The sequence below is a fragment of the Leucopleurus acutus genome, assembly GCF_964270905.1.
Source record: "Leucopleurus acutus genome assembly, chromosome: 2".
Lineage (NCBI taxonomy): Eukaryota > Metazoa > Chordata > Mammalia > Artiodactyla > Delphinidae > Leucopleurus > Leucopleurus acutus.
In genome coordinates this window covers 171,448,033-171,466,410 of record NC_139143.1, presented here as the reverse complement: position 1 = coordinate 171,466,410, position 18,378 = coordinate 171,448,033, and the positions used below count along the sequence as shown (strand labels likewise).

Below are 18,378 nucleotides of genomic sequence, written 5' to 3'. Positions count from 1 at the left end.
TTGCTGTGCAAAAGCTTTTTAGTTTGATAAAAAACATATTACTGGGCTTCCCTGGTGGCACAGTGGTTGAGAGTCCGCCTGCCGATGCAGGGGACACGGGTTCGTGCCCCGGTCCGGGAAGATCCCACATGCCGCGGAGCGGCTGGGCCCGTGAGCCATGGCCGCTGAGCCTGCGCGTCCAGAGCCTGTGCTCTGCAATGGGAGAGGCCACAACAGTGGGAGGCCCGCGAACTGAAAAAAAAACAAAAAACAAAAAAAACAAAAACATATTACTAAGACCGATGTTAAGGAGTGTACTCCGTGTGTTTTCTTCTAGAATTTTTATGGTTTCAAGTCTTACATTTAAGTCTTTAATCTGTTTTGAATTTATTTTTGTGCATGGTGTGAGAAAGTAGTCCAGTTTGATTCTTTTGCATATAACTGTCCAGTTTTCCCAGCACCATTATTGAAGAGGCTGTCTTTTCCCTATTGTGTATTCTTGCCTCCTTTGGCGTAGATTAATTGCCCAAGAAGCGTGGGTTCATTTCTGGGCTCTCTGTTTTGTTCCATTGATATATGTGTCTGTTTTTCTGCCAGTGCCATACTGCTTTGATTACCTTTGTATTATAGTTTGAAATCAGGGAGTGTGATATGTCCAGGTTTGTTCTTCTTTCTGAAGACAATTTTGGCTATTCGGGGTCTTTTGTTTCCATACAAATTTTAGAATTCTTTGTTCCAGTTCTGTGAAAAATGCCATAGGTATTTTGGTAGGGATTGCACTGAATCTGTAGATTGCCTTGAGTAGTATGGTCATTTTAACAGTATTAATTCTTCCAATCCATGAGCATGGTGTATCTTTCCATCTGTTTTTGTTGTCTTCAGTTTTTCATCAGGGTCTTAGTATTTCAAGTATAGGTCTTTTACCTCCTTAGTTAGATTTATTCCTAAGACTTTATTCTTTTTGTCGCTACTGTAAATGGGATTGCTTTCTTAATTTCTCTTTCTGATATTTCATTGCTAGTGTAAAGAAATGCAACAGATTTCCGTATATTTTGTATCCTGCAACTTTACTGAATTTGCTGGTGAGTTCTGGTAGTTTTTTGTTGGTGTCTTTAGGATTTTCTATGTATAATATCATGTCATCTGCAAACAGGGACAGTTTTACTTCTTCCTTTCCAATTTGGATTCCTTTTATTTCTATTTCTTGTCGATTGCTGTGGCTTGGACTTCCAATCTATGTTGAATAAAAGCGGTGAGAGTGGGCATCCTTGTCTTGTTCCTGATCTTAGAGGAAATGCTTTCAGCTTTTCACTGTTAAGTATGATGTTGGCTGTGGGCTTGTCAAAACTGGCCTTTATTATGTTGAGGTACGTTCCTTCTACATCCACTTCATGGAGAGTTTTTATCATAAGCAGATGTTGAATTTTGTCAAAACCTTTTTCTGCATCTATTGAGATGATTTTTATTCTTCAGTTGGTTAATGTGATGCATCACATTGATTGATTTGCAGACATTGAACCATCCTGCATTCTGGGATAAATTCCACTTGATCATGGTATATGATCCTTTTAATGTATTTTTGAATTTGGTTTGCTAATATTTTTGAGGATTTTTGCATCTATGTTCAGTGATATTGGCCTGTAATTTTCTTTTTTTTGTGATATCTTTGTCTGGTTTTGGTATCAGGATGTTGCTGGCCTCATAGAATGAATTCGGAAGCATTTCTTCCTCAGCAATTGTTTGGAATAGTTTGAGAAGGGTAGGTATTAACTCTTCTCTAAACATTTGGTAGAGTTTACCTGTGAAGCCTTCTGGTCCTGGACTTTTGTTTGTTGGGAATTTTTTAAAATCACTGACTCAGTTTCATTACTAGTAACTGGTCTGTTTATATTTTCTATTTCTTTCTGATAATCTGTCTTGGGAGATTGTACATTTCTAGGAATTTGTCCATTTCTTCTGTGTTGTCCATTTATGGTACATAATTGTTTGTGATAATATCTTATTGCCCCAGTTATCGAAGGCAGGTGAGGAACAGGAATTGGGAATCAAAGAGTTTGGTTTTTAAAGTATAACATGTTTGAGAGACTTACTAGATTTCTAAGTAAAAGTATTGTGTAGACTGTGAATATATCAGTCTGAAGTTCAAGGAAGAGATTCAATCTGGAAATAGGAATTTGGGAGTCATCAATATATATATAGCATTTAAAGCTATAGAAGTGGATAAGATGACTAGTCAGGGTTCATATTTGGGGTGTTACTACATCTCTAGGAGGATTTAGATATTTAGGGGGATGGTTTTGGGTGTCATAATAACTGAGAAGGCAATGGGCACTTAATGTGCTGGGGTAAAGAATACTAAGTGACGATTGCTAAATGTCCTGCAATGTATGGGACATTACTCAATAAAGAATTGTCTCAGCCAAAATGCCAGTGATGTTCTAGGGAAGGAGAGAGTGAAAATAGTAAAGAGATGAGATTCAGGGGCCAAATCTGGAGCTCTGCAATGTTTAGAGGTCAGGAAGAAGAGGAGGTTCCTGCAAGAGGCTACCTCAGTTGAAGTAGGAAGAAAACAAGGACTCTAAGAGTTGCGTAGACCCCAGTTTAGGGAACACTTTAACAATTAATTACTGGAGCTGTGGTACCTAGATTAAAGAGCAATAAGTCCAGAGGCAGTGAGACTATTTTGGATTCTATTGTGTCTTCAGGCAGTGGAGATGAAGAGATGGATATGAAATATGTTTTGGAAATATCTCATATGATGTGGAGGATGAGATTTCTGGTTTGGGCAACTAGGTGGGTGGTGGTAAGGTAGGAAATTGCAGGAAGGGGAAGGAGTAAGGATGAGTGGGAGGTAGATAATGAATTGTTTTGTGCATGTTAAATGGAGGTTTATGGATATCTAAGTGGAGATGTTTAGTGAGTTGTGTGTGTGTGTGTGTGTGTGTGTGTGTGTGTGTGTATATATTTATTTATTTATTTGGAGCTCATTCATTCAAAATATATTTGTTATTGAGCACTTACTATTTTCCAGGTACTATCCTAGGTGTTATAGAGATATAGCAGTGAACAAAAATAGGCAAAATACTTTTCCTGAAAGAGCTTGTATTTTAGTGAGAGGAGATGATAAACACAATTTAAAAAGTAAATTTATACAATATGTAGAAGATAAGTGCTCTCTGAAATATAAAGCTGGGAAAAGAGATAAAGCAGGGGTAGAATGGGATGATACTGGTGATTGCGATTTAAAGTAGGATGATAGGGACTTCCCTGGTGGTCCAGTGGTTAAGAATCTGCCTTCCAATGCAGGGGACGCGGGTTCGATCCCTGGTCAGGGAACTAAGATCCCACATGCCGCGGGGCAACTAGGCCATGTGCCCCAACTACTGAGGCCGCGTGCCCCAACTAGAGAACCTGCGCACTGCAACTACTGAGCTGCGCGCTCTGGAGCCCACACACCACAACTAGAGAGAAGCCCACGCACCACAACGAAAGATCCCGCATGCTGCAAGGAAGATCCTGCATGTCGCAACTAAGACCTGAAGCAGCCAAATAAATAAATAAAAATTTTTTTTAAAAAAGTAGGATGTTAAAGGAAGACTTCACTAAGAAGGCAACACTTGAGCAAAGAACTAAAGGAATTGAGGAATGGATATCTGGGGAATGAGCATTCCAGAGTGAATAGCAAGTGTAAAGGCCTTGAGCATGCCTGGCAGATTCAAGGAACAGCAAGGAGGCTCACCTGCCTGACGTTTTAGTGAGGGAGGGAGAGCGTAGTTGAGCATGATGGGGGTATGTGAGCATGGTCATCTGTTGAAAGTACTTTGGGACTTCCCTGGTGGTCCAGTGGTTAAGAATCCACCTTCTAATGCAGGGGACGTGGGTTCGATCCCTTGTCGGGGAACTAAGATCCCACATGCCGCAGGGCAACTAAACTTGCGTGCCGCAACTAGAGAGAAGCCGTGCACCGCAACTACTGAGCCCGTATGCTCTAGAGCCTGCACACTACAACTACTGAGCCTGCGTGCCACAACTAAAGAAAAGCCTGCAACGAAGAGCCTGCACACTGCAACGAAGACCCAGTGTGGTCAAAAAATAAAAAATAAATTTAAAAATTAAAAAAAAGAAAGTACTTTGGCTTTTATCCTGAGCTTTTGAGAGAGATCTGGACTGAGCATATGTATAGGTTTGGGCATCTTCTGCACGTAGACGGTTAGAGAAGCCATGGGAATACTTCTGTCTTGCACATGCATTCATTTAGATGGAGACACAAAGTAGTCTCATTTTCTGCAAAGACTACACAGGATTCTTCAGCAAGATACCCTTCTGTTTGTGATTCTCTGAGGACAGGGGTGTGTTTGTTTGTTTTATTTTCTCTTTGCCAGGTCTTAGTTGCAGCATGCGGACTCCTTAGTTGTGGCATGCATGCAGGATCTAGTTCCCCAACCAGGGATCGAACCTGGGCCCCCTGCATTGGGAGCATGAAGTCTTACCCACTGGGCCACCAGGGAAGTCCCAGGGGTGTTTTTTGTTTGTTTGTTTTTTATTTATGTTCTTGGCTGTGTTGGGTCTTAGTTGCAGCATGTGGGATATCTTTTGTTGTGGCATGCGGGCTTCTCTCTAGTTGTGGTGCACGTGTTTCTCTCTAGTTGTGGTGTACGGGTTTTCTCACTCTAGTTGTGGCATCAGGCTCCATGGCATGTGGGCTCTGTAGTTGTGGCGTGCAGGCTCCAGAGCGCATGGGCTCTGTAGTTTGCGGCACGTGGACTCTCTCGTTGAGGTGCGTGAGCTCAGTGGTTGTGGCACACGTGGGCTTAGTTGCCCTGCGGCATGTGGAATCTTAGTTCCCCCACCAGGGATCAAACCAGTGTTCGCTGCATTGGAAGGCGCATTCTTTACCACTAGACCACCAGGGACGACCCCCCAGGGGTGTTTTAATTGAAACTTTACATCTGCTAACCCAGGATCATCATCCCTATTATCTAGTGATAATGTGATTAACAGTTGAGGTACTACTGATTCTCCCTTCTCAATCTGCCTGTAAATCCTGTTACTTTCATTAACCATTTCAGATATTCAATTTTTTGTTATTATTGCCATTTCACTTGTTTACCAGATATTTATCCAGTGCCAAGTACATATGAAAAAAACGTGCTAACCTCAGATCTGTTGGCATGAGAGGTTGGATGGAGCTTTGTTTACACAAATGAACACACTGTATTGAGGTTTCTAATGACTGTTACCCATATTAGTGACAATTTTCTAATTTCTTTTGTACTTGTTCTTAGAAGGTTAACACTCTACTAATTTGACTTCCCAGCTAGTTTTAGTGGTTGCTCTGGGGATTACAATTCACATTTTACCTTAAAACAATCTAGTTTAGATTAATACCAACTTAATTTCAGTAGTGTACAAAAAAATTTCTCCAGTGTAGCTTGACTCCTTCTCCCCTTCTTGGTGCTTTATTCTCATATAAATTATATATTTATGTATTACAAGCCCATTAACATGTTTTTATAGTTACTGCTTTATGCATTGTTTTTTAAATTAGATAGGAGAAGAAATAAAAAATACATTTATACTGTCGTCTTCTTTTGGGAGGGGTGTGCCAGCTGTCATATGGGATCTTAGTTCCCTGACCAGGGATTGAACCTCTGCCCCCTAAAGTGGAAGCACAGAGTTTTAACTGCTGGACCACCAGGGAAGTCCCTATACTGTCTTCTTTATTTTTATATTTATCTATGTAGTTACCTTACTGGTACTCTGTTTCTTCCTGTGGATTCTAGTTACTGTCTGGTTTCTCTTTATGTCAGCATAAAAGTCTCCCTTTAGTATTTCTTGTAGGCATGTCTGCTAGTAATGAATGCTTTATGTTTTTGTTTATCTGGGAATGTCATAATTTCTCCTTTGTTTTAGAAGCATAGTTTTGCTGGATATAGAATTCTTAGTTGACAGTCTTTCTCTTTCAGCACTTGAACATAAGTATGGATCACTTTGTGTTTATCCTACATAGACTTTATTTAGCTTCTTGGATGTGTTTTTCATCAGATTTAGGCACTTATTGGCCATTCTTTCTTTCTTTTTTTTTTTTTTTTGTGGTACGCGGGCCTCTCACTATTGTGGCCTCTCCCATTGCGGAGCACAGGCTCCGGACGCACAGGCTCAGCGGCCATGGCTCACGGGCCCAGCCGCTCCATGGCATGTGGGATCCTCCCAGATCGGGGCACGAACCCACGTCCCCTGCATTGGCAGGAGAACTCTCAACCACTGTGCCACCAGGGAAGCCCGCCATTATTTCTTCATCCTCCCATTTGCTTGTTTGTATGCTTGGTGGTTTGTATACTTGATAATTTGTTCTCTGAGGCTCTGTTCATTTTTCTTCATGCTTTTTTCTTTCTGTTCCTCATATTGGATAATCTCAATTAACCTATCTTAGAGCTTGCTGATTCTTCTGCCTGCTCAAATCTGCTGTTGAGCCTATCTAGAAAAATCTGTTTCTTTCTTTTTTAAATATAATTTCTGTCTCTGTTGAGATTCTCTATTTAATGAGGCATCATTCTCATACTTTAATTCTTTTTTTTAAAATTTATTTTAATTTATTTTTGGCTGCATTGAGTGTTGCTGCACGCGGGCTATCTCTAGTTGTGGCGAGCAGGGGCTACTCTTTGTTGTGGTGCATGGGCTTCTCATTGCGGTGGCTTCTCTTGTTGCAGAGCACGGACTCTAGGCGCACGGGCTTCAGTAGTTGTGGCTCACGGGCTCTAGAGTGCAGGCTCAGTAGTTGTGGTCCATGGGCTTAGTTGCTCCACCACAGCATGTGGGATCTTCCCGGACTAGGGCTCGAACCTGTGTCCCCTGCATTGGCAGGCAGATACTTAACCACTGCGCCACCAGGGAAGTCCCTCATACTTTAATTCTTTAAGCATGGTTCCCTTTAGTTCTTTGAATTTTTGCTTGTGTGTTCTTAGTTCCCAGACCAGGGATCAAACCTGGGCCCTCTGCAGTGAAAGTGCAGAGTCCTAACAACTGGACCGCCAGGGAATTCCCTTCTTTGTAATATTTATAATACCTTATTTAAAGTCTTTGTCTAGGGCTTCCCTGGTGGCGCAGTGGTTAAGAATCCGCCTGCCAATGCAGGGGACATGAGGTTGAGCCCTGGTCTGAGAAGATCCCACATGCTGTGGAGCAACTAAGCCCGTGTGCCACAACTACTGAGCCCGCATGCCACAACTACTGAAACCTGCGCTCCTAGAGCCCATGCTCCACAACAAGAGAAGCTACCACAATGAGAAGCCCACACACCACAACAAAGAGTAGCCCCCACTCGCCGCAACTAGAGAAAGCCCTCGCACAGCAACGAAGACCCCAACGCAGCCAAAAAATAAATAAATTAATTTTTAAAAAAGTCTTTGTCTATTAAGTCCAACATCTAGGCTTCCTCAGATACAGTTTTATTGATTGCTTTCTTCCTTCTATATATGCACCATACTTTCCTGTTGATGTGTCTCATTTTTGTATTGAAAAGTGAGCATTTAAAATAATGTGGCGGGGGCTTCCTTGGTGGCGCAGTGGTTGGCAGCCCGCCTGCCGATGCAGGGGACGCGGGTTCGTGCCCTGGTCTGGGAAGATCCCACATGCCACGGAGCGGCTGGGCCCCAGAGCCATGGCCGCTGGGCCTGCGCGTCCGGAGCCTGTTGCTCCGCAACGGGAGAGGCCACAGCAGTGAGAGGCCCGCGTACCGCAAAAAGAAAAAAAATAATAATAATGTGGCAGGACTTCCCTGGTGGTCCAGTGGTGAGGAATCTGCCTTACATTGAAGGGGACGCAGGTTCGACCTCTGGTCAGGGAACTAAGATCCCACATGCCGTGGGGCAACTGAGCCTGTGTGCCACGGCTACTGAGCTCACACGCCTCAACTAGAGAGCCTGTATGCTGCAAACTACAGAACCCACACACTCTGGAACCTACACGCCACAACTAAAGAGAAGCCTGCGCGCCACAACAAAAGATCCCATGTGCCGCAACTAAGACCTGACACAGCCAAAAATAAATAGAATAAAATAAATAAAATGATAAATAAATCTTTTAAAAAATTAATATAAAATAAAATAATGTGGCAAGTCTGCAAATCAGATTCCCCTCCTTCCTGTGGGTTTCTCATTGCTGTTTGTTGAGTGACTTCCCTGGACTAAATCTGTAGAGCCTGTATTCTTTGTTTTGTGCAGACGTTGAAGTGCCTGCTTGGTTGTGGTTAGCTAATGATTAGACAGAAATTTCCTTAAATGCCTTGAACCAATAAGTTTTCTAGCCTTTGCCGAGGGTACTCTGTGTATATTGCAGTATGCCATCAGTGTTCCTGCAGGCAATTTACAACTTTGCCTTAGCCATCACTTTCTGCTTGCACAGAACCTCAAGGTCACCCAGAGGTGAGAGATTAGGGCCTTCTTAAGACTTTCCCTGAGCCCATAAATGCATGTGTCCTTCTAGGTATCCAAGAATATGTCAGCTTTTCAAAGCCCCTTATAGACGTCTCATTCCTGAACATTCAAATTTTTTGGTCAGTGTCCTGTTAGCCCTAACTGGTATCATCACTGCCTTAGGCAGTTGGGATGTTAAACAGTTGCCACTGATTATTTTTGAAAAATGTGCTAAGGATTAGGTTGTTCACACACAACAAGCTCTGAGTCAGGTCAAATAAAGTAACTCTGAGAATGGAACTTCTTGGTGCTAATCAGATCAGATAGTAACAGTTCTCTGGGCATGGGGTTTTTGGGGAGCTCCAAATTTGTTCTGCCCCCTCCAGTGGTTGCTAGGCTGCTGGTTTTAATAACTAATGTTGTGAGGCTCTTGGTTTTCAAGGCTGCCAGAAAGCTAGGGGAGGAGAGGGAGATGGGAATCAGGCAAGTTAAAATGCCATAAAACTCACTGTACTTACCAAGATTCAGGCATTTTCTTTTTTTTTTTTTTAATTATAGTAAAATATACATAATATAAAGTTTACCATTTTAACATTTTTTAAGGGTGCAGTTCAGTGCCATTAAATACATTCACATTGTTGTGCAGCTGTTACTACCATCCATTTACAGAACTTTTTCATCTTCCCAAACTGAAACTCTACCCATTAAACAGCTCCTCCCCCTACCCCTGGCAACCACCATCCAACTCTCTGCCTGTATGAATTTGGCTAGTCTGGGTACTTCATGGAAGTGCAGTCATACAATATTTATCCTTTTGTGTCTGGCTTATTTCAGTTAGCATAATCATCCATGTTGTAGTATATGTCAGAATTTCATTCCTTATTAAGGCTGAATAATACATACCACATTTTATTTACCTATTCACCCACTGATGGATATTTGGATTGTTTCCACCTTTTGGCTATTGTCAGTAATGCTGCTGTAAACATAGGTGTACAAATATCTGTTTGATTTCCTGCTTTCAATTCTTTGGGGTATATACCCAGGAGTAGACTTGATGAATCACATGGTAATTGTTTTTAATTTAAAAATTTTTTGAGGAAGTACTATTCTGTTTTCCCAGCAGCTGCATCATTTTGTATTCCCACCACTAATGCACAAGTGTTCTAATTTCTCCACATCCTCCTAACACTTGTTATTTTCTGTTTTTAATTTGGATAATGTCAAGTTTATCTATTTTTTTCTTTTGGTGTCATAACTAAGAAACCATTGCCTAATCCAAGGTCATAAATTTATGCCTATGTTTTCTTTTAAGAGCTTTCTAGTTTTAGCTCCTACGTTTAGATCTTTTATCTATTTTGAGTTAGTTTTTTCAAAGTACCTTTTAAATTAAATTAAATTTTATTTACTTTATTTTTTGGCCGCGCCGTGCAGCATGTGGGATCTTAGTTCCCTGACCAGGGATCAAACCCATGCCCCCTGCAGTGGAAGTGTGGAGTCTTAACCACTGGACCACCAGGGAAGTCCTATTTTGAGTTAATTTTTGTATTTTCTATTTCATTAATTTCCACTCTAATCCTTATTATTTCCTTCCTTTTGATTTATTTTGTTTTTCTTCTATTATCTTACAGTAAACTATTGTGTTGTTGATTTCAGATCTTTCTTCTTTTTTAATGTAGTATTTACAGCTATAAATTTCCCTCCAAGCACTGCTTTAGCTGCATCCCATAAGTTTTGGTATTTTGCATCATTTTCATTCGTCTCATCTACTTCTTTATATATGTTGAGAGAGTAGCTGGAGGGCCTCTCTTCCTGGGGAATACTTAGAAGAGGAAGATTAGTACTTTGTCCCCTGCTGCTGCAACTGGTTGGTCTCAGGGTTACAACTAATAATTGTTACCTCTTTCCACTCTCCATTTCAGATTCCCCTTGCCCTCAGCTACCATCTCTGCCAGTCTCAATGGCTTTACTTAGTGGTATGACCCAAACCTTCATTCCTGAGGGATCTGAACCACCGGTTACCATGCTTTTCTCCTGTTAGAGTTTCCAACTTGTCTGTTTACTGTAGTGTCAGAATTGGGAAAGAGAATACCAGTAGGCACCAAAGTGGATCATCTGAATTTTAAATATATTTTCATTGTGGTGTGGAATAGCAACCCTCTTTCTGATAATGAGGATTAGTTACCCCTACCAAGATGATAGTTCCTCTTCTTGCCTGATGATCCCTGGATACGAGGACTCCACAATGCCCAGGTGACAGCTGTAGCTTATAGCCTCTTGGGACTCTTATCTCCTGTGGAAGTGTTTCTTTTTTGGTGACCAAGATCTTTAACTCTGCAGAACCCAGAGTTGCAGAGATAGGAAACAAAAATTCCCCAGGTGGGTCTTTGGGATTGATAATAAATAGGGTATGCTATTTCTACCCACCCCACCCCCCCCGCCCCATTTCTCACATCCATGTATTTTTCCTGTTTTGAAGACCACTAGCATATAAAGGTCTTTGATTTGGTGTATATATTGTACCCAGGAAGATGGTACTCTTTTGTCATAAAATACGTCATTGAGTTGGTGCTTCAGCTGTGCCTTCATCAGGCCATTCCAGTGCTCTTTTAGGTTAGCAGATTCTAGGTGTTGTTGTATATATACCACCAGTAGATCCCATGGTCCTGGGCCCTCTCTTGCACTTACTTTACTACAGAGTGGGTCCCTTGTCATGAAATGATGTTATGTAGGATGATGCTTACTGGTAGATTAAACATTTCCTTAACTCTCATGTACTGTTCACTGCAGCCCTGAGGGCAGGAAAGGCAAATGTACAGCCAGAATATGTCCCTATTTCTTTCTTTTTTTTTTTTTAATTAATTAATTTATTTGGCTGCTCCAGGTCTTAGTTACAGCATGCAGGATCTTTGTTGCAGCATGAGGGATCTAGTTCCCTGACCAGGGATCAAACCCAGGCCATCTGCATTGGGAGCATGGAGCCTTAACAGCTGGACCACCAGGGAAGTCCCCCTGTTTCTTTCAGAATAAATTGTTCACCTTTTCAGGGTGGAAGGGGCCAAATACAGTCAGCTTGCCATCCAAAGGCTGGTTGGTTTCCTTGAAAGATGTCATACTGGAAGCTTTGTGTTTGTCTCTGTTGCTGGCCATTCGGGCTGTTGGTGGCATCAGTAGCTAGAGCATACTTGGTAAGTAGGACTTCATACTGTTGTCTATGCATAGAGTATATCTCTGCCACATGACCACCTTCTTTCAGGTGCTCATTTTTCTAGCACTGGGGAAGGCCATGACAAAAGATGGCTGATGTAAACTGGTTGAGTCATTGTCTACTTGGTTGTTTTGTGCTTTTTTCATGGTAGATGTTCTCTGATGACTGTTAACATATGATATGAAGATCTTCAAATGTGTCTATTCTTGTATCCTCCCACGTGCCTCTACCTTAAGACCTCCTTCCCCTAATTTTCTTTTTTTTTTCCCCCTAATTTTCTAATCGTTCTCCTTTTATGCCCCCTGACCAGCACATCAGGTCATTTACCTGTGAGTCCACATATATTTTAACCTCAAACCAATTCTTTGTCTGCATAAAGTAGACAGTCTGCCTGAAGCTCTGCCCATTGGGCACTGTCCTTCAGTGCCAACCCTGAGTGAGGCTGTGGTGCAACCACTGTCCATTTTTGACTTGGACCCAGTTACAGCCATCTGTGAAGAAGGTGAGGGTTTTTGCTTTGTCAGCTGGCTGTGAGGGCCCCCCAGTATGGCCAAAGGTATATGCTAATGAAGGGGCACTTTGCAACAATGGTAGATGATATGAGGGTTTGGGCTATCTGCTCATGCTCGTGACTTCTGGTCCTACTTGTGCTAGATACTGGATGTATCACCTTCATCTTAATGCTGAATTATTGCTGGGTCCACCCAACCCTATGACTTGGTATGTCTCGTAGAACCTAGGTCATGGTGGGTGATTCTGGATAAATGGTCACTTGGTGTCACATCATCAGGTGTTCTATATATGCTAGGACCCAGTAGCATGCCAGGAGTTGTTTTGCAGAAGGCATACAATTTTCCACTGAAAATGGAATGGCCTTGCTCCAGATCCCAGGGGTCTGCATAGTGATTCTCCCACTGGGGCTTGCCATAATACCATAGCATTTGCCAGATTGTTTGCCTCACCATCCAGACCTGCAGAGTCCTTTACTGTTCTGGAAACTGGTAACTTTTTGTGTCACCTGATATAAAAGCCAGAACAGTATTCTTGGGTGTCATGCTTCCCTCTTAATGGTGGGAGGTGCAAGATGCAGTTGGTTACTTGGATGCCTTTACTTGAATGGCATGTTTTATCAAGCCCCTGACTACTGGACCTATAAAAATTTTACTGATGAATGGGTGCCTGAATCTCTGTAGCATTTATCTTTCACCCTCTGGAGTCCACGTGTTCTGTCAAGGCCTTCAGTGTGCTATCCACCTCCTGTTCATCTGGCCCAATTAGCATGATGTTATTAATATAGTAGGTCAGTGTGATATTCTACAAGAAGTCTGTATTATCATAGGACTATATTACATGAGACACTGGCAAAATTGACATGCTCCTGTAAAAGTATGCTATAATCCATTCCATGTGAATGTGAATTGTTTCTGATCCTACTTTCTTGACGGGATAAGAGAAAAAGAACTTATTCCTTCGATCTCTGACAGTGTACTATGCTCCTGGGGCTGTGTTAATTGGCTCTAGCAAAGATACCACATCTGGCATGGCAGCTGCAGTTGTGGCTACTATTAGATTGAGTTTGTGGTAATTTACCTTCCTCCAGGATTTATCTGGTTTCTGCCGGGACCACACTGGTAAATCCTGCATCCTCTGGGGGTGTAGCACTAATTTCTGCCATCTCCCCTCCCTTGCCCCCAGAATACAATATTGTTTTCTTTTGTGTTTATTATCTTGGAAGGTGGGATGGGGCACCCACCTTTAGAGGCTTCCTTCCACTTGGCCTTCTCCAGTATAACTCCTATCCCATAGGCCAAGGACCCACTAACTTCCAGGTATGTCTATTTCAATTATACATTCAGGGTCCAGGGTAGTGACCACCAGGATGGTTCACACACCCAGTGGGCCCATCGTGAACTGGATCTTGGCCAGGGCTCAGTTTATTTCCTGGTCCTCATAAGTCCATGATTATACTTCCAGACTCCAGGTGTCAATGTCAACCTGTCCTTAAAATGTTAGCATTCCCGTTTACGCAGTTTACTGTTACCTGAGTAAATGACCGTAGACAGAGCTGACTACATAATTTGCATGCTGAATACACCTGGATTGAGAGTGGGCGAGGGAAATTGCCCACCAAAAGTACGTGGCACTCCTAGCCCAGGCAGGGAAAGGATGGCCAGCTGGGACCAGAGGGAGTGGCCAAGAGGCCGCTCCTGGGAAGACAGGAAAAGGTGGACTGTGTGTGAGCTGAGGCTTCAAGCCCCCAACACATGCTTCATTTTCCCCCTCAGATTTCACTTATGGAGCAGAAATTCATAGATGAAATTATTAAGAATTTTAAGACAGTGACTGCAGAGCATTAAACTTCAAGTGCAGGGACCTTCTGAGCATGGAGTCCATAAGACCTATAGTATATGGGTCTCTTAGGCCATAGGTTTCTCAGGGAATTGTTATACTTGCTTTGGTGTTGCAGGTTCTTTTCTCTTGGGTACCTGGCCTCCTTCAGTCAAAGGGGTCAGGATCTGAAACTGGCTCATGTTCAGACACTGGGCATGGATTCTGATATTTTTTTATTGAGGGGACTGACCTCAGCATCCAGATCTTCCATCCCTGATTTCTTTTGATGTTACAGATGGAGAAGTGCTCTTATTAGCTGCTTGTCTATTTTGCTTCATAAATACACCATGCTTTATTAACTATCTCTGCAAATCTGTGAGTCGGATTCCTTTGACTGCCACTCTGACTTTGCTGATCTTTATAGTAAGTGTCTCCATCTGGCTTCAATCATTAAGTACCATGGCCTGGTCTCCTTTGTTTTAGGGTCCTATCATCACCGTTGCTATCAGTGGCATTAGGGTTTTTTTTTGTTTTATACATCTTTTTCTTTTTTTGGTTGTGTTGGGTCTTCATTGCTGCGCGCGGGCTTTCTCCAGTTGCGGCGAGCGGGGGCTGCTCTTCGTTACGGTACACTGGCTTCTCACTGCGGTGGCTTCTCTCGTTGCGGAGCATGGGCTCTAGGTGCGTGGGCTTCAGTAGTTGTGGCACGCGGGCTCAGTAGTTGTGGCTCGGGGGCTACAGAGCACAGGCTCAGTAGCTGTGGCGCACGGGCTTAGTTGCTCTGTGGCATGTGGGATCTTCCCAGACCAGGGATCGAAGCTGTGTCCCCTGCATTGGCAGGCAGATTCTTAATCACTGCACCACCAGGGAAGTCCCAGTGGCATTAGTTTTATAACAAATTCTCTATGGAGAACAGCTTTTAAACTTCTTAATGATGCTGGTGCCCCTCTCACCAGCACATTCCTTATAGTATCGTCCCAGCCATTTCAAGGAACATAATACTTTTTTCTGACCACTTCAGCAAGCCAACTTCACTAAGTGAGCCTTTTAATCCCTTCCTCCCCTGTCTGCCACTGCAGTTTTGTCATTGCTACTTATCATGGGCCGTGACTTTTCCAGCTTTTAGGAACCATCCTAGTGATAAGTTCATACCATATTCTGAGGTTTTTGCCAGGGTGTTAAATCCTGTATCTTCGGAGAGTGATCAATAACTTTATGTTCTGGTTCTGATGTTCAAGCACCCTCAGAATTCACATTTGCTCTCACTTAGCCCCTGCCAGTACATGCTGGCTAAGTCTTGCAGCTCCCTTGGGTTATAATTCCTTTGTGACCTTATCAGGCACAAAATATCTGGGCTGGGTTATGCCCTGACCTACTACAAGTTAGGAGGCATGGAGGTGGCAGATCCTGAGGGGACATTGTTTACTGAGCAGGGTGGGGAGGCCTCTGCATCATCTTCAAGTGCGGGAAGAGTGCTAGCTCTTACAGAGATGGTGAGCCAGTTTTTTCAAGGGCACTATTGCATTCAAGATATTGGAGGGGCATCAACTCACTTGTCTCCATCTCATGTATGAGGGTCTCGTTCTTTCCCAGTCAGGGGCCTGACGTGGCATAGCATACCTCCCTTGGCTGACAGTTAACCTTCCTTGGTGCTTGGCTACTCTGTTGATTAACTCTTGGGCCTGGTCTCCAGCTTTTTCTCTCCTCCTGCTGCCACAGAAAAGAGCCTCTTTATAAACTACCAGGAGGCCCTGGGGTGTTCATATTTGACTTTCTTTTTTTAAATTACTTATTGATGCTTACTTACTTATTTATTTAGGCTGCGCCACACAGCTTGTGGGATTTTAGTTCCCAACCAGGGATTGAACCCCGGCCCTTGCCAGTGAAAGCATGGAGTCCTGACCGCTGGACTGCCAGGGAATTCCCCATATTTGACTTTCAGTTGACTGTTAATCACTCTTAGCTTTTTGTTATCTTCTTCTAGAGCATCAGTTAAGTTTAGTAATAGCCGTTCAATTCCATTGTCATTATAGTTATTTCCCCCTTACTCTTCAAGTACCTCATCAATCCAATCAACTAGATCATTCTGTCCATAGATAGATCATCATTATTCACCACTAGTGAAAGTTTAAGAATTGTACCAGCACCCTGTGCCAGGGATTATCTGGTTACCTACCACCACCAGTGGGGTCCTCAGTGCTATCTAGTCTGTGAGCGATTCAACTCCAAAACCCCTTCACAGTCCTAATTTTCTCAGATCACTGCCAGCCCCCACTGTTAGTAGGTTATATTCTCTGAAAAGCAGACTCTGAATTGGAGTTTAGTATTCAAATTGTTAACTAAGGAGTGCCCTTGGGATCAAAACTATGAAAGAGATAAAAAAGCAAGATTGGGCAGATTCGATCCTTGTTTTGATTAAGGGTGAGGGAGGTTGAATATCTATACTTATTCGACTTTTTTCAAAATTTTTTGTTTTATTTTAATACTTGAGCATTCTTAACTTACTGAACTACTTTCTACTTTCCTCAGGCAAAACCAATTCCTTCATTCTATGATATCCTCATATGCTTTCCCAGATGTTTATGTGAGTTTTGTGAGTTTTGTTTGTTTGGGGTTTTTTTTTGCATAAAAATTTGGCTTTTTCAAAAAAAAAAAAAAATTGGCTTTTTGCTGCTCTCTCTCCTTCCCTCCCTTCTTCCCTCTCCCCTTCCCCACCCCACCCTTTTTCCCTTTGTCCCCCTTCCCTAAAAAATAAAAAAAAATTTTTTTTAACTTGCTTTTTTCCTTACACTCCAGTAAATTCAAGATGGAGATTGGATAGGGAACTTATATCTGTACCTCAACCCCCTTAAAATAAATCCCAGTTGGCAATGTTCTCACTTAATAAGTTGTACATTTCTATAATGTTCTAGTTTTAAACTATAATCAGTGTTACTGAATTGGGTTTATTTTTTAAGAAATATAAAAGGTGATGGATTTTATGTTTTAAGTATATCATTTACTTTTTTCTCTTTTTAGAAACTATATACCACCTCCCTAAACTGGTTAATAGTGGCATGGAAGATCCATTTGGTGAGTATCACCTACATTTTTCTTAGTAAATGATATTTGTGTTTTATCCTTACCTCCATTAAAGCTTTGAGAATAAGTTGATTTTTTTCATGTTTAGTGTGCTAAGCTCTCTAGTTTATCAGTTCTCAAACTTTTTGGCCTCAGGATCCCTTTATACTCTGAAGTATAATTGAGGGCCCCAAAGAGCTTTGTTTGTATGATTTATATCTATTGATGTTTACTATATTACAAATTAAAATAGACATTTAAAGATATTAATTCATTTCAAAATAACATTAATAAACCCATTATATGTTACATAAATAAAATTTTTTAATGAAAAATAACTCCCCAAATAAAAAAGAGTAACAAGAAGAGTGGCATTGTTTTACATTTTGCAAATCTCTTTAATGTCTGGTTTAATGGAAGACAGCTGGATTCACATATCTGCTTCTGCATTTAATCTGTTTTGTTATCACATACCCTGTAGACTCTGGAGAATTGACTGATTGGAGCTAATGAGAGTGAAAAGGCAAATAACACTTTTGTAATATAAAAAGTAATTTTGACATTGCTATGTGTCATCTCTAGTAGTTCCTAGACCACACTTTGAGACCTAATGCTCTAGAATGTTAGTTACTTCAAATACAGCAAAGAACCAGTTGGCAGGTTAAAATAATAAGTTTTAAATTCTGTAACAACATGGTTAAGGGAGTATAAATCTAGATACACAAAGGTTTTGTATCTACCTTTTTGACTAAAAAGTCAGTCACTGTGTATTGAACTCTGTTTTCCTATTGACTGCAATTTCAAAGAGTGATACGGTCTGAGATAGTTAGTAGGCCATTTTGAACACTTGTGCCTTGGGGTGTTTATTGAAGCTTTTTGAAAATTATTGATGTTTCTTTAGTATCCGTAGAGTTATATCCGTGCTTTAAAAAGTTTCTCTGTAGGAGAGAAATGGTATTTCTACCATGTTTTAAAATTCTCTAAGATGAGACATCTTAGCTGCTTTCCAGGCTTTTATTTTATTTTTTATCATTGTGTTCTGAATCCACAGCATTTTATTTATTTATTTTTGGCTGCGTTGGGTCTTCATTGCTGTGCACAGGCTTTCTCTAGTTGCGGTGAGTAGGGGCTAGTTGCAGTGCATAGGCTTCTCATTGCGGTGGCTTCTCTTGTTGTGGAGCACAGGCTCTAGGCACGTGGGCTTCAGTAGTCATGGTGCACGGGCTTAGTTGCTCCGCGGCATGTGGGATCTTCCCAGGCCAGGGATTGAATCCGTGTCCCCTGCATTGGCAGGCGGATTCCTAACCACTGCGCCACCAGGGAAGTCCCCAGGCTTTTAAACTATTAAGCTACTCACCTTGCCTACATTTTATTGGAAATACTTTT

The 18,378-nt window shown here is 41.8% G+C and overlaps 1 protein-coding gene across 2 annotated transcripts in view; it reads left to right on the top strand.

Moving 5' to 3' along the window:
- The window catches only part of PHACTR4 (phosphatase and actin regulator 4), a 116,975-nt gene that overhangs the window by 23,711 nt on the left and 74,886 nt on the right, over positions 1-18,378 (top strand). Inside the window, exons 1-2 of one of the 2 annotated variants that reach the window (XM_082864031.1) lie at positions 16,265-16,516; positions 16,951-17,004. In XM_082864031.1, coding sequence (XP_082720157.1) covers positions 16,989-17,004 — 16 coding nt within the window. In that variant the 5' untranslated portion in view covers positions 16,265-16,516; positions 16,951-16,988. Of the gene's footprint in view, positions 1-16,264; positions 16,517-16,950; positions 17,005-18,378 lie in introns of those variants that run through there. The other variant, XM_082864030.1, reaches the window with a different exon arrangement.